At 40.6% G+C, this 16986-nt stretch overlaps 2 protein-coding genes across 7 annotated transcripts in view; one reads left to right on the plus strand and one right to left on the minus strand.

Moving 5' to 3' along the window:
• Positions 1 to 16986, minus strand: part of LOC106700065 (SH2 domain-containing protein 3C) — a 37664-nt gene that overhangs the window by 3067 nt on the left and 17611 nt on the right. For all 3 annotated transcript variants that reach the window (XM_023343355.1, XM_023343357.1, XM_023343356.1), the window contains 3 exons: positions 1498 to 1925; positions 1111 to 1226; positions 230 to 401 (listed from right to left, as the gene is read on the minus strand). In XM_023343355.1, the coding sequence (XP_023199123.1) occupies positions 230 to 401; positions 1111 to 1226; positions 1498 to 1925 (716 nt within the window). The remainder of the gene's footprint in view (positions 1 to 229; positions 402 to 1110; positions 1227 to 1497; positions 1926 to 16986) is intronic.
• On the plus strand, positions 3315 to 16680 carry LOC102219349 (UDP-glucuronosyltransferase 2B31-like). Of its 4 annotated transcripts, none has more exons than XM_023343360.1 (2): positions 3315 to 3615; positions 14446 to 16680. In XM_023343360.1, the coding sequence occupies exon 2, from the start codon at positions 14448 to 14450 to the stop codon at positions 16026 to 16028; it is 1581 nt and encodes a 526-aa protein (XP_023199128.1). In that variant the 5' UTR covers positions 3315 to 3615; positions 14446 to 14447; the 3' UTR covers positions 16029 to 16680. The 4 variants fall into 4 exon arrangements, with proteins under 4 accessions (XP_023199128.1, XP_023199129.1, XP_023199126.1 ...); XM_023343361.1 differs by lacking the exon at positions 14446 to 16680 and adding an exon at positions 10364 to 13223 and having other exon boundaries at positions 3334 to 3615; XM_023343358.1 differs by lacking the exon at positions 3315 to 3615 and adding an exon at positions 7752 to 7879.

Here is a 16986-nt window from a genome sequence, read left to right on the forward strand (position 1 = left end):
CTTTCCAAACTAAAGCTCCAACTTTGACATAAATAACAGCAGCTAGTTTAATTATAATAGCAATCTTTGTGCCTTTACAACCAGAGATAACCAGGTCAGAGTTCAGCTCATTGTGTTTTATTCTCTGTGTGTAAGAGGTAAACACTCCACAGCTCCATCCATCCCAGCTGTCCATCAGTAAAGGTTAGCAAACCGCAGCATTAATGCTGATCCGGCCCGTTCCTCTCACCTGCGGCAGCTCCAGCGCTCTCATGACGGCAGCGAAGCCGAACATGTCGCCTGTGGTGGTCTTCAGCTCGGCTGCGATCTGGATGACTTTGTGCAGCAGGGCGGCCCGCTCCTCCGTCGTTCCCGTGCATCCCAACACGTTGACGGCCAACATGGTGGCCATGGTCTGAAACCTGCAGCAACACCAGACACCTGATCAGAACTGGGAAGTAACTGAAACGGTTATGCAAAGGAAAATCTTTATTCCTCTGGATTCTTCATAATTCTCAAATATGGAAAAATATTCACAAAGTATAAGAAGTTTTAGGATTTAGAAGGTTTTTAAGTTTTTTAAACCCACAATGACAATGTTGATCAAAATGGACGACTGGATGTTTGGTTGTTTGTTTGTTTGTTTATTTGATTTGTTGGATGTTTGGTTGGATGTTTGTCTGGTTGGATGTTTGTTTGATTTGTTGGATTCTGGTTGGATGTCTGGTTGTATGTCTGGTTGGACTCTGGTTGTATGTCTGGTTGGACTCTGGTTGGATGTCTGGTTGGACTCTGGTTGTATGTCTGGTTGGACTCTGGTTGGATGTCTGGCTGGATTCTGTTGTATGTCTGGTTGGACCCTGGTTGGATGTCTGGTTGGATGTCTGGTTGGACTCTGGTTGGATGTCTGGTTGGATGTCTGGTTGGACTCTGGTTGGATGTCTGGTTGTATGTCTGGTTGGACTCTGGTTGGATGTCTGGCTGGATTCTGTTGTATGTCTGGTTGGACTCTGGTTGGATGTCTGGTTGTATGTCTGGTTGGACTCTGGTTGGATGTCTGGTTGTATGTCTGGTTGGACTCTGGTTGGATGTCTGGTTGGATGTCTGTTGGATGTCTGGTTGGATGCTCGCCTCTCCAGCAGGTCCAGTCTCAGCTGCTGTCCATGCGGCAGCGTCAGCAGCTCCATCCCTGAACTCACTCCCATCTTTCTTTTCATCTCTGGACTCACCTCCAAAATTCTCGCCACCTAGAGACCAAAACATGTCGGATCGCAGAAAAGCATAAAAATATTAGAAATGTAACATAGTAAAGAATATAACTGAGACATGTTCATAGTTAAACCCTTCACACAGTTTACGTTGCCTTTAGTTACTAGTATAAATATCCAGGCAAAAAGAATCTGATTTCAGCAGAAAACTAGAATTAACCAACAAGCCGTGCTGTGAGAAGGCAGCCCATGTAAAACTGAAACATTGTTGTTATTTCATGGCCGTTGGGTAGCATGGCGTCAGCGTTACCGTGCAGTCGGTCCTGGTGATGTGTCTGGCCGCCGTCCTGGGGTCGACCTCGGCCAGCAGCTCCTTCACCCTGCGCAGGATGCCCACCTCCAGGGGCTTGTTCTCCTGGGGCATCAGCGCTGAGTGGTACCTGCCAGGTCTGAAACAGGAAGCCGTCTCCACTACCGGAGAGAAGTACACGTCCCCATCCTCCGAACCCAGAGAGTCGGCAGTGGGCGGGGCTTCCTCGGCCTGCAGCCGCTCCACGTAGCTCTGAGGCTGCAGCTCCCAGGAGCCGTCTCTGTCGCAGGAGGCCGAGTCCTGCGGCGGGTCAGAGCGGGGAACGTGGAGCCGCTGTCCCAGCAGGGTGGAGTCTGATGGGGTTGATAGGGATGGAGACGATGTGACACCGGGGGCCCGGCTACAACTGAGGCTCCTGGATGGAGAGCCTGGAGGGAGGAGAGTAAAACAATACAACTTTTAAGGTATTGTGCTTTCATGTTCATAGGTCTATGGCCTATACAAAACATGATCATTAGATTGTTTTTGCACAAAATAAATCATGGTCTGTCTTTAACTAATGAAAATTATTCATATTTTAGAACCCATATACAGACAAATTAAACATGGCTGCATATCATGGCATGCTAAAGCCACAGCTGGATTGACTGGAGGTGGCTTGGAGCCTTTAATAACTGCTTTCAGCTCTAGTTATGTTTAGTATCCTGCTGATTGAGTAGTTTTATTATTATAACAGATTACATTTACAGCACAGTAAGTTAGCTAAGTTAGTCTGAAGCAGACAATCTTCCTTCAGACAGATGTTTGTTCTTATTAAACCATAAAGTCCTTTAGTTTCATCTAAATACTGTCAGCACTATTTATTAGGACAAAGAGGACTTCTGTTTATGCCTTGGCAGCGCGTGGCACACACACACACACACACACACACACACACACACACACACACACACACACACACACACACACACACACACACACACACACACACACACACACACACACACACACACACACACACACACACACACACACACACCGTCTCATTCATTATTGATTATGAATTTGCTCACCATAAGAGTCACTGCTGATCAGATTTTTTTCTCCACTGTTACGTTAACACATATCTTCAACAGGCCCAGACAAGCATCTTCACACAGAGCTTCACCTGAATTTTTGCTTCCACCGTCTTTTATTTGCTGCACTGAGTGTCTGTGAGGTTGTGCTGCGTCTTTAATCCCACACAAGTAAAATGTTTTTTATGAATCCTGCAAATATGTAATCCTAGAAACGAAACATGTTTGTGCTAAAGTTTAGATTTAATCATCTAAGTTCAGCCACCAGAAATTGTTTTAATATGAGTAAAAGCTGGAGTTAAAATATTTACTGTCTGACGTCTCCAATGAGACTCAATGAGTAGAAAAACGTAAGAGAAGAAACAAAAGAAGAAGACATCTGTAACGCCAGTTCTCAAGTGCTGCTAGTTATGTTTCTATTAAAACATCAAATTGCACAATTTGATGTTTCAAAAATAAATTTACTTAATTCAAACACGTCAATTTTGAAAAAACTCCCATTTTGTAATAAAAGGTTTTGGTGCTAGAATGAGCTGCTTTTGTGTTTTTTTTACATTAGGGGAATATTAACAAAACATTTATGATGGAAACACAACAACTGCAGCTTTCCTGCTCCAACACCTGCATGAAAAGTCTTTATTATGTCTTACTTTCATGTCAGCAGCTCTCCGTTTGATTCATGTGCTTTGGAGCAGGGATGCGTTCAAAAGCTGCAGGGCAGTAGGAATCTGGAGTTGCTGATCCCTGTTTTATGGTGTTTTCCAGTAACTTTGTGCCGCCTGAACCCTCACTCACAGGGCGATGGTTCATTACTACATTTAATTCAGCAGAGCACTTCCTGCTCTGCTGAAGAGCACCTCTGCTTGTGTATGAGGTTGTGTAAACCTTTCATAAGCTGAACTTCAGCCCCGTTAGACATCCACCAACCTCCTCCGCCTGTCGGAGCTGGCAGTCATTCCAGCCTTCGCTGTGAGGGAGACTGGAAGCACAGACAGCGAGTCCAGGTTGGTTCAAGAAACATCTGCTGGCTGCTTCGCTCCCGGTGAGTTTTTCCATGAAAGTGAGAGAAATTCCTGAAAGATGATGCTTCAGTGCAGATGCTTTGTGTTTTCTTGTGATTCTTTGTAAATAAGCTCAGAGTAGATGTGGTCTCACTCAGTCAGATCGGTGATTTCCAGATGTTTTCTGCATGAAACAGCAAGATTGAGCATGAAGTGTTGCGTAAGCTCATTGTAAAGAACATTTCAGTTAGAAAATGTTTCTGCACAGATTCCTGAGTGAAATCAGGTTCTGGTTTGTAGAATGTTCAGCCATATGATCCTGTTGTTTACTTCATGCTGTGAAGCTTCCTAAACCTTAATCTCTGCATGATTTATACAATATTTTGTTTTTATGATTTTCCATGAAAAAAATTCAAGTCGCTTATGAAAACTGAAACAATCCTAACCCATTCTGACGCAAAAACAAGCAGCTGTGCTTCTGAATAATACAACCTAAACCTTTCAAACTTTGTCCTTTTTAACACAAAAGGTGACTTTGTAATCCTTTCCATGGGTTTATTTCTCGGGTTTAATTATCGGGCAACACCTGCACACAAACACAGAGCTGAGAAACCTGAGAGAAACTTCTGTAACTAAATAACTGTAAACCCCCTGAGACCTTGAGGAATTTCACCATTGTTGCTGTGTACTCAGGAAACTATTACTGCACATGATCTGGGAGTTATGTAAAGTTTGGAAAACGGCCACAGCCTTCTGAAAACCTTCAACAACAACAAAAAAGCTTTGCAGTCAGTTTTTATGTTCTCTGAATCGTTGGTTCTGGGCATGCTTTCTCAAAATATTTGTCCTGGTGAAGACGTTGTTAAACTGCACGTTCAAAGGTCCAAATCAGGACAAAACATATGAAACTAGAAATGAGCAAACAATCTTTGATGAACATAAACAGAACATTGTGTTCATCCAATTGTTAAATTGTTGGTATTGAATATTGATCACATATTTTATCTAAATACAGATTGTTACATGTTTGCTAACTTAGACAGCAGCTCTTTAATGAAACAAGCAAAAATATAATATCTACTTATTGCGTAATTTAAAGTTGCAGTTTATAAAAACTGTTTTTTTTTCCATATTTGAAACTGTCACCATGATTAAACAGATTGTTATGAGACAGATAATCAGTGAAAAGATTAATCTCCTCCACCTCCTCTTTATGCTACAGTCTGAAGAAATGCACCAAACACAACAAATCAGAGCCAGGAGGTGGGGCTTAGCGCTGTCAATCATCTTCATGTGCTCGCTAATAAATGTGCTAATGGCGGATTAACAACTTACAGTCACAGGAAAACCGTTTCTCCACCATCACTGGTGACCATGATAACCAGGCTTAGCATTCCTGGCAGACTCTGCTGACAGGGAGAAGCTGTATCGTAGCAAAGAGCAAGAGGGCAGGGAGTGGCGTGCACGCCGGCATGATTGACAGCGCTAAGACTAGACTCCCGGCTCTGATTGGTTGTTTCTAGTTAGAACTGGGAAAAGGCAGGGCAGCACCACTTTGTCACAGATTTCTGTCTCATACTATACTGTCTTGACATAGTGACAGTTTCAACAAATATGTGATTTTTCTTTCCTATAAAAGTTATCTCCTTCAGCTTTAAGCAATAAATTATATTTTTCTTTCCTGTATCTCAGTGTCTTGTGGTGTTAAAGCTGTTGTAACACCTGATAGTCTGATAGACTCTGTTTGATTAGGGTCCAAAGTTGCAACATTCGTTCCATTTTCAGCTGCTGTGATTCTCTTTCTCACTAGTCTGAGTCAAACCAACCAAACCCTTTGAACAACCTGCTCCCCTCCTCGCCTGTGGGGGCGCTGCACCACAAACCAGTGAAGGAAACGACATAAAAACCACTGAGTGCAACTTCCTGCTTCACATAATGGAAACACTAGTGGAGTGGCGTCAGACTTTAGCGGTTGGAGGATTTATCTTTTTTTTCTTTTTGTGGTAAAAGAACACAAGCCGTTTCCCCAGCTAATGCGAGACTCACGTTTGTTTTGGCTGTATTTACCCAGAATGCCTAGTGCTTTAGTCCACTTCCTGCTCTTGGTGTAGGCTCCGGTCCGCTTGGCGTTCATGTATTCAAACCAAGCCAGAGTTCACTTCAAACAAACCAAGACGGAGGTTTGTAGATGGACCAGAGTTTGATTTTTTGGTCCACATCAGAGTTTGATTACGCATTCACACCTTCCCAAACGAACCGGACTTTCTAGACAAATGGACTGGAGTTGGATTAAAGTGGACCCAACATTGACGGTGGGAAAGAACCCTAACATTACACGAGATGCCAAGTTGAATTTCTAGCTCCTAATCACTTCTATATTTCTGCTTTAAATAATAATTATTAATTAATGTATTGCAAGAATCTCAAATTGTTCTTATACTTTTGCTTTAAATGGGTTAAATGACCATAATCAAGGGAAACACACCACAGCACTTTGTCAGTTTTAAAGTTCTGTGCAATGTAACAGGGAACCTTGTTAACTAACATTTAATGCAATGCAATTCACTGGAGAAAAAACTATTACAGAAATCAGAATAAAAGTCATTCTTTAAGCTAAGCTAATTATTTTTGACAAAGTTATGTTGAAGGCTCCATTAGTAAAGTTAATCAACCTTTAGTCAGATTAGCTGTCATACAGCAATAAGCTAGGTCAAAGTAGCATTAGCAAGATTTAACTCCTGTTTTTACTAAAACATTAGTTATTATTATATGCGTGAAAATTATACAAATTTCATGCAACCACTAAAGTCAAGTTTAGACAACACTTTTGTAACCATGTAGTGCAAAATCATTAACTCACTAGATGTAAGTTTTAATAAAACTTAAGCCTGATTTATAAATGTTTTATGGATAATTTGTCACTGCATTCCCCAAACAGCAGTAAAATCCCTACATTATTTTAAAGATGTTACTGTAGCAGGGGTCTCAAACTCCAGGCCCGAGGGCCGCAGTCCTGCAACTTTTAGATGTGCCTCTGCTGCACCACACCTGAATAGATTAATTAGGTCATTAGCAAGGCTTTGGACAACTGATCTACACAAGAAGGAGGCAATTAAGCCATTTCATTCTAGTGTTTGTACCTGTGGTACATTTAAACCTACAGGACTGCGGCCCTCGAGGCCTGGAGTTTGAGACCCCTGCTGTAAAGGGTCCAACAAACTTGAGGCAGACTCAAAGCAAACATCCACCAAACATATTCATGCAAAGGTCAGTTTTAACGTGGGTTGGGCAATAAGTCAATTAATCAGATGTTCTATTTTGGAATATTTAATTTTTGGAAAATCTGGATTTCTTGGGTTTCCAGAGATGTTATTCCACCCAAGAACTACAATCTTGTTTGACAAGTGTGTTTTAGAGCTTATGCTTATTTCAACTCTGAACTCAAGTCAACTCACAGAAGGAATTCCTCTTGTCTTTAATGTCAGATGGACAATTCAGGGAGAGTTATGAGGCTATTGCACCTTCCCCACTTTCTTATATCCCCACAACAGGGTCAATACTGACTGATAGAAAAACATTTACGTATAGGGTCAGGAACATCATTATTTATATCTTAACATGTATCCATATTTGGTTTATGATAGAACCAAACTACAAACCCTTTGTCCATCGTCACTTTGGCAAAGATGTACATTACATGGAGCTGTTTCAATCAGCCGACATCTGGCTGATGAGAAACGACTTCACCTTTGAGTTTCCACAACCAACAATGCCAAACATCATCTACATGTCAGGATTCCAGTGCAAACCCTCCAAACCTCTCCCCAAACAACTGGAGGAGTTTGTACAGAGTTCTGGAGAACATGGTGTCATTGTGATGACATTGGGGACATTGGTAAATGCTGAAACCAAATTTAAGCAACACAGACCTCTGGAGTATACATGGTACCGAAAGACTCACCAGAAACTCTGGTTAGTTCTGGATGTAGGAAGACTGCTTGTTACTGCATACGTCCATTAGCTTAATGTGGAGAACACTGTCTCTTGTGTTTTAATCATAACTTTTATCATAAGTCCTTTGTTAGGAGGGTCCTATCTAATGTCTCTGTGTCTCCCATCAGAAACTATTTCTGAGATGTACCTACTGACCCTGCTGACCTTGGCAGTGTTGCCATTCGTGGTAAATGGAGGGAAAGTTTTGGTCTTCCCTTTGGATGGAAGTCACTGGATCAACATGAACATCATCGTAGAAGAGCTTCACGCCAGAGGCCATGAGGTCACCATTTTGCGACCATCAGATGCCTGGTACATCAAGCCAGACTCTCCTCACTATAAATCCATTACCATTAACACTTCTGGAGGTTTTGAGAAAGAAAGCTTTCAGCTATATGTAACAAGAACTCTAAACATGAGGCGCCAAGGTGCTTCCTTCTGGACTCGGATATCTCTAGAGTATGATGTCATGATAATGTTTTACGAGCTGCATAAGCAAGGACTTCAGATGGTTGAAGATGTTTTTGAAAATAACCAACTTATGCAGAGTCTCCGTGATGCCAAATATGACCTGGTTCTAACTGACCCTGCAAGTGGTGCAGGTGTTCTTCTGGGTCACCGTTTGGGTCTCCCTCTTGTTTTTAACGTCAGATGGACAATTCAGGGTGAAGGGCATTACGCAATTGCACCTTCCCCACTGTCTTATATCCCGGTACCTTGGTCAGAACTATCTGATAGAATGACATTCATCCAAAGGGTCCAAAATGTATTCTATTATTTCTTCTCACGCCTCCAAATTTGGTACATCGCAGATTCAAACTACAAACCCTTTGTCCATCGTCACTTTGGCAGTGACATATATTACATGGAGCTGTTTCAATCAGCCGACATCTGGCTGATGAGAAACGACTTCACCTTTGAGTTTCCACGACCAACAATGCCAAACATCATCTACATGTCAGGATTCCAGTGCAAACCCTCCAAACCTCTCCCCAAACAACTGGAGGAGTTTGTACAGAGTTCTGGAGAACATGGTGTCATTGTGATGACATTGGGGACATTGGTAGAAAATCTCCCTGAGGACATGGCTGAGGACATTGCTGCTGCTTTTGCTGAGCTTCCCCAGAAGGTGGTCTGGAGGCACAAAGGAAAGAAACCATCCACCCTTGGCAACAATACCCTAATCTTGGACTGGTTACCCCAAAATGACCTCCTTGGCCATCCCAAAACCAAAGTGTTTGTGGCTCATGGAGGCACCAATGGATTGCAAGAGGCCATCTATCATGGCGTTCCCTTGGTTGGCTTGCCCCTCATGTTTGATCAGCCAGACAACTTCTTCAAGATGGCATCAAGAGGGGTGGCCAAAGTCCTGGACATTGCAGAACTAAATAAAGATGTCTTCTTGGAGGCTCTGAAGGAGGTTCTCTATGAGCCTTCATACAGAGAGAAGATGAAGGAGCTGTCCAGCCTCCACAGGGATCAGCCCATGAAACCTCTGGATCGAGCCATGTTCTGGATCGAGTTTGTCATGAGGCATAAAGGAGCGGCCCATCTGAGGACTGAGTCCTACAAGATGTCCATGATCCAGGACCACTCTGTTGATGTTTTGGCATTTCTGTTGGCAATTATTCTGCTGCTCTTAACTGTTTTTATTTCTGTAGTCAAATTTCTCTGGAAGAGAGTGTTTTATAGCAGTAAAGCTAAAAAAGAATAATGAAAATGTTTTCAAACTGAAGCAAATGTATTTCATACAGTGCAGTTGGTTACCATGGATGTTAGATTTCAGTGTCTTGAAGTACAAAATTTCCAGTAATATATTTATCAACTTACTAATGAAATTAAGAAACGTCAAAAAATCATGCCATGTATTTCCCCAGTCTTTTTGTCACATGCCATCTTGATAAGGAAAATTTTTATTTCTGAATGTTGTTGAAGGTGTTTTGCCTGTGTATGATTATTCTAAACCACTGATTTAAATATGTGAAAATGAGAAATGGTTTTTCACTGTAAGTCAATTAAACAAATGGATAAACATTCTGATATGTTTATCCATATAAACATATGAATGAACTGTTTCTGTTGCATTAAAGTTACATTTCTATTGTAGAAAACACAGTGTCGACTGACCACTTAAACGCGTGAATTTCCAGAATATCTGGAAGCCACAAAATCTAAAATCTTTTCTAAACACACGGCTGCCAATTTGCTAAAATATACATAAAAACAAAAAACTCTCATTTGTTCATTCCTATGTTAATGCAAGTTGTCTCCAAAAACTTTATTATATGGTTACTGAGCTCTACAGATCAACATCAATTCAAAATATGACTTGTAGACATAAACATGAAATGCTCCTTTAAAAGCTGAAGTGCCCCAGTAGTCATCATTGCCTCATAAATGTCAAACTAAAATCTCTAAAATCTTAATATCTCACACGTAATTGTTGATATTATTGACTTTGGTTCCCATCTGCCAATTAACAAAAACAAACAGTTGCAAACAGTTACTGTGGACAGTTGTACCTATAGATTAGTTGCCAACTCTTGTTAGTGTGGAAGTAAATGAATCCATGTTCCAGGAACCAGAATAAATTGCTCTGACCTCATTGTTTTTATAGGTACGGATTTTGTTCCTCACCTCAAATTAGGACTGCCCATAATTAAAAAAATGACAGTATCCAACATCAAAATGTTTTACGTCCAAACATTTGCATGCTGATTGGTTTATCTAACATCAGTGCTTGATTAGTAGGGTCAGGTCTAACATCTCTGTATCTCCCATCGGGATCTCTTTCAGAGATGTACCGACTGACCCTGCTGACCCTGGCAGTCTTGCTCTGCTCGTCATCCCTGGTAAATGGAGGAAAAGTCTTGGTGTTTCCAGTTGATGGAAGCCACTGGGTCAACATGAACATCATCATTGAACAGCTTCACGCCAGAGGCCATGAAGTCACAGTGCTGCGACCTTTTGACTCTTGGCACATCAAACCGGACTCCCTTCACTACAAGGCCATTACTGTAAATTCCTCATCTGGTTTTAGTGAACAAAGCTTTGGGTTATTTGTGAACAGAACACTGGAGTTACGGCGAGAGGGACCTTCATTTAGGACTCACATTTCTATAGTTTGCAACCTACTGTCACAGTCATACCTCATGCATGAGCAGGTTCTTCAAATGACAGAGGTGATTTTTGAAGATAAAGTACTAATGCAAAGCCTCCATGATGAAAAATTTGATCTGGTTCTTACTGATCCTGCATTTGGAGGGGGTGTTTTTTTGGGTCACCATTTGGGTCTTCCTCTTGTCTTTAATGTCAGGTGGACTATTCAGGTTGAGGGGCATTTTACAATTGCACCCTCTCCACTCTCATACATCCCTGTACCAGGATCAGAGTTGACCGACAGGATGACATTCATTCAAAGGGTCAATAACTTCCTCATTTATATTGTGACATGTATCCAATTTTGGTACGTTGTGGAACCACTCTACCCAGAATTTGTACATCGTCACTTTGGCAAAGACGTAGATTACATAGAGCTGTTTCAATCAGCCGACATCTGGCTGATGAGAAACGACTTCACCTTTGAGTTTTCACGACCAACAATGCCAAACATCATCTACATGTCAGGATTCCAGTGCAAACCCTCCAAACCTCTCCCCAAACAACTGGAGGAGTTTGTACAGAGTTCTGGAGAACATGGTGTCATTGTGATGACATTGGGGACATTGGTAGAAAAACTCCCTGAGGACATCACTGAAGGGATTGCTGCTGCTTTTGCTGAGCTTCCCCAGAAGGTGATCTGGAGGCACAAAGGAAAGAAACCATCCACCCTTGGCAACAATACCCTAATCTTGGACTGGTTACCCCAAAATGACCTCCTTGGCCATCCCAAAACCAAAGTGTTTGTGGCTCATGGAGGCACCAATGGATTGCAAGAGGCCATCTATCATGGCGTTCCCTTGGTTGGCTTGCCCCTCATGTTTGATCAGCCAGACAACGTCTTCAAGATGGCATCAAGAGGGGTGGCCAAAGTCCTGGACTATGGAACTGTAAATAAAGATGTCTTCTTGGAGGCTCTGAAAGAGGTTCTCTATGAGCCTTCATACAGAGAGAAGATGAAGGAGCTGTCCAGTCTCCACAGGGATCAGCCCATGAAACCTCTGGATCGAGCCATGTTCTGGATCGAGTTTGTCATGAGGCATAAAGGAGCGGCCCATCTGAGGACTGAGTCCTACAAGATGTCCATGATCCAGTACCACTCTGTTGATGTTTTGGCATTTCTGTTGGCAATTATTCTGCTGCTCTTAACTATTTTTATTTCTGTAGTGAAGTGTTTATGGAGGAGAGTAATCAACAGAGTCAAGGCCAAAAACGAATAATTTCTCTGACATTACACATTCATACTTGTTGCTTATCTTATCCAACTGACTGCCTTGTGTTTTAAAAAACTTTAATAGAGCTATCAAGTTAAATGCACGTCTAATGTCCATCATTAAACTGCTTTTTTCTAGGAATGTCATTATCCTCTATTGTTTATGGTTATTTACCTCACTTTGCAGAATTATTTAGTTGTTTGGTCAAGTTTGGTGAAATGGATCTTTTTGTATGAAACATGTTTATGTTTTCATCTTAAAACTTAGTATTTGTGAGTATGATATTGTTGCATTCTCTTTTATAAACCAATGTGTAACATGTAAATCAGTTGAAATTGTTGATATAATTTCAGTAACTAAACTAAGCTGGAGCACTCTTTTATAAGCTGTTGCACATTCAGATTCTCTGAAGTATGTTAACAGTTCTCTGTAACTCCTTTTTATCTTTTACCTTTAAACTGAACTCAAATCTTTGGGATTTTATTGTCTCATGTTCAAAAATGTGTGTAAATACTTGTATCATCAAAAATAAAGGTACAAAACAAAAATTGCATGATGGCTGAAGAAAGGGATATAATCCTTGTTTCATACATGTTAACATTTTAGTTTGATAACAAGCTTTAGTCAGCATTACTCTTCAGTGTATCAAAGCAAAATGCAATAAAAACCTCTATTAAGATGCAGAGGTGAGTCTTCTAGCCAAAGATTTTATTGAAGTAAAAGCAATGGAGTAAACGTAATTCAACACTACACGCCTCTAATTAGATGGGTTTTTTTATTTTTATATTGCTTCTAATCCCCAAAAAGTCACATGCAGTATAACAAACCTCAATGAATACTTATTTCCAGTTCCAACAACAACTCGTTCTTCTAGGTTTTTTCTGTTTGTGTCACATTTATATTTACTCAGATTATTTCTATTAGTTAGATCAGAGATATTTACAATACCTTCAAATGACGATTTCATTTCTAAAGGAGAAAAAACCAATGTAAACCAACCTGACCATGTGTAAAAATGTAATTGACCCTGATCCTAATTGGTTTTTCCACTCTGGTACTCTGGAGCCCTAAAGTCTCCAGAGAACCTGATAGACTCAGTTCAAGTGGGGCCCAAAATTGCAACATGTGTTACATTTAAGCTGCAGTGGTTCACGTTCACTTTGCACCTTGTCAAACAAACCAGACCCTTTGAGCTACCTGTTCACCCTCTCAACAGGAGGGGAGCTCCACCAAAAAACACTGAAGGAAATAACATGAAAACCTCTGAAGGAAACACTGAGCACATCTTTCTTCTTCACAAAATGTGAACAAAAATGGAGTGGTGTCAGATTTTAGCAGGTGTAGGATTTTTATTTTGTCTATGGTAAAAGACTATGAGGCATTTCTCTGGTTAGCACTGGCCTCATGTGTATATTTTGGTTGTATTTACCCAGAATGCCCTGTGCTATAGTCTACTTCCTGCTTTTGGAGCAGGCTCCGGTCCACTTCTTGTTCACATATGCATTCAAAGTGCACCAGAGTTCACTTAAACCGAACCAAGACCAAGGTTTGTAGACGAGCCAGAATTCACTTTTTAGGTACGCATCAGAGTTCAGTTATGAATTCACACTTCCACAAGTGAACCAAACTTTCTAGGCAAACAAAGCTGGATTAAAGTGAACTAAACAAAGCTGGTGTGAACATACCCTGTACCCTTAGAAATAACTTTGTAACCATTTCCAGACTGATAGATGTCAATGACCATTTTCTCATCTACTCTTGAATTTCTTCTGCTCTTGGCACAATGTGATGTTATTTGAACTCTCTTTGCCCACCTCATGTCAGACATGTTCTATTGAAGCGTTTCCAAGATTCTGCAAAAATAGCAGTAATCAGGTGAAGCTAAAATTAACAATCAATTTAGTCACAATTAATTCATTATTTGGCAATAAGGGAAATTCAATTTTTCCACACAGGCAGGTTGGTTTGAGTAGCTTTTTCCATAATAAATATAATTATAAATGGTATTTGATGATCACAAACATTTAACAGAAGAAATTGTTGAGGTGGTAAATACTTTTTCATAGCACCACATAGGGTTAAGAATTCTGCAACATGCAAGCTACTTTCATAATCAAAAGAGTACAAATCATTCCAGCATCAAGTAAAAATAGTACATCGTGTGAAGTTCGGAAAGCATTTAAAGGAACTTACACACCTCAGAAAACAATGAAACTAGCTGTAGTTTAAATTACATGACACCATCTTTGCAGTTTGGATGTTTTGTGTTAGTTGCAAAAGGGTTAAAATTCATGGGAGCAAATAAAAAGAATCACATTATTTAGACTACAGCTGTAGACTCTAATCCATTACAAGTCATTCATATCTCAGAAGGTTGCTTATACTTACAAAGTCGATATTAGACAACTCAGTTCCTCATTCACAAGTGTCCTCATGTTGATGGAAGTCCTTTGTTATGACGGTCAATGCTAACACCTCTGTATCTCCCACCGGGATCTCTTTCAGAGATGTACCAACTGACCCTGTTGACCCTGGCAGTGTTGCTCTGCTCGTCATCCCCGGTAAATGGAGGGAAAGTCTTGGTGTTCCCAGTGGATGGAAGCCACTGGATCAACATGAACGTCATCATCGAAGAGCTTCACGCCAGAGGCCATAAAGTCACAGTGCTGCGACCTTCAGACACCTGGTACATCAAGCCTGACTCCCCTCACTACAAGGCCATTACCATAAATTTGTCAGCTGGATTCGACAGGCAGAACTTTGGGTCATATGTCATGAAAACAATAAACATGAGGCGTCATGGTTCTTCAGTTTGGTCTCGCATTTCCCTGGAATACGATCTATTGCAAACCTTTTATCAAATGGGTAAGCAAGTGCTTCAAATGGTGGAAGGTATTTTTGAGGATAAAGCACTAATGCAGAGTCTCCGTGATGCCAAATATGATTTGGTTCTTACTGATCCAGCAATTGGTGGAGGAGTTCTTCTGGGTCACCGTTTAGGTCTTCCGCTTGTCTTTAATGTCAGATGGACGATTCAGGGAGAGGGGCATCAAGCTATTACACCTTCCCCTCTCTCCTACATCCCTGTACCAGGATCAGAGGTGACTGATAAGATGACCTTTATGCAGAGGGTCAAGAACTTCCTCTACTACATCTTTACATGTTTCCAAATTTGGTACGTTGTGGAACCAAGCTACAAACCTTTTGTCCATCGTCACTTTGGCAGTGACATATATTACATGGAGCTGTTTCAATCAGCCGACATCTGGCTGATGAGAAACGACTTCACCTTTGAGTTTCCACGACCAACAATGCCAAACATCATCTACATGTCAGGATTCCAGTGCAAACCCTCCAAACCTCTCCCCAAACAACTGGAGGAGTTTGTACAGAGTTCTGGAGAACATGGTGTCATTGTGATGACATTGGGGACATTAGTAGAAAAACTCCCTGAGGACATGGCTGAGGACATTGCTGCTGCTTTTGCTGAGCTTCCCCAGAAGGTGATCTGGAGGCACAAAGGAAAGAAACCATCCACCCTTGGCAACAATACCCTAATCTTGGACTGGTTACCCCAAAATGACCTCCTTGGCCATCCCAAAACCAAAGTGTTTGTGGCTCATGGAGGCACCAATGGATTGCAAGAGGCCATCTATCATGGCGTTCCCTTGGTTGGCTTGCCCCTCATGTTTGATCAACAAGACAACTTCTTCAGGATGGCATCCAAAGGAATTGCCAAAGTCCTGGACATTGCAGAACTAAATAAAGATGTCTTCTTGGAGGCTCTGAAGGAGGTTCTCTATGAGCCTTCATACAGAGAGAAGATGAAGGAGCTGTCCAGCCTCCACAGGGATCAGCCCATGAAACCTCTGGATCGAGCCATGTTCTGGATCGAGTTTGTCATGAGGCATAAAGGAGCGGCCCATCTGAGGACTGAGTCCTACAAGATGTCCATGATCCAGTACCACTCTGTTGATGTTTTGGCATTTCTGTTGGCAATTATTCTGCTGCTCTTAACTGTTTTTATTTCTGTAGTGAAGTGTTTATGGAGGAGAGTATTTCATCAAAGCAAAGCCAAAAAGGAATAATTATCATGACCATAAACATCTTTACATGCACTTCAAGCATATCACAACAAAAAGATTGTAATACATGAAAACAAATAGGATTGTGTAACTGAATGGGCTGACCTAAATTTGTTTAATCATTATTTTAGGACAATTAAAGCATAGGTTAGAAATCTATCTACCTTTCTTCAGTCACAGAAAGGAATGATGGTAAAAACACAGATTTCTGTTGATGATACTTTTCTCTAAAGTCTACCTATAAAAATTCTGTTTCTGTGTTTATAATATTTATAATTTATATTCTAATTGCTATTTCTGAGAAGCGTGAAGCTCTTCATCAGATCTCATTTTGATATATAAATTTGTATAACTAAGTAAACCATGGTAATTTTGCATAACAGGAATAATCAAAGGTTTCATTGGAAGATGGTGTTGTAATTATAATTTATTGGTTCAATAGGGGAAAAATGCCTAAAGTTTGCAGCATTGATAATTAAGTGACAGGTTTAGGTTAATTATGAATGTTTTTGAATAAATTTTCTTATTCTATAGAAACTGCATGATGAAATGAGCCTGAAATGTTTTTTATTCTCAGCAGTAACAAAATGCTCCTGTTAATGTATAAATTAATGAAGTATGAGTTTGATTTAATAAAGTTTAAAAGAAAAATTAATCATAACATTTGTCATTAAAGCAAACATCTTGCTTTATAAATATTAAACCTCACCGGGGCAATCGCTTTTATGGCATATGGCAACAAATATATTTATTGATATTTGAACAAACTGCTTGACAGCAGCAGAAGAGCTCAGCTTTAAACACCAAACCAAGTATTACAATCTGGATTAAACTGCTTCACTAGTGACACCTGCAGGCAACAGAGCAAACAACACTTTAGTGATCAATTTTCTGAATTATCAGTGTTCTTTGTAATCTTCGTGACATGTCCAGGTTTATTATTAAGTCACTAAATAAATAA

Source organism: Xiphophorus maculatus, chromosome 12, assembly GCF_002775205.1.
Source record: "Xiphophorus maculatus strain JP 163 A chromosome 12, X_maculatus-5.0-male, whole genome shotgun sequence".
In the NCBI taxonomy this organism is placed as follows: Eukaryota; Metazoa; Chordata; class Actinopteri; order Cyprinodontiformes; family Poeciliidae; genus Xiphophorus; species Xiphophorus maculatus.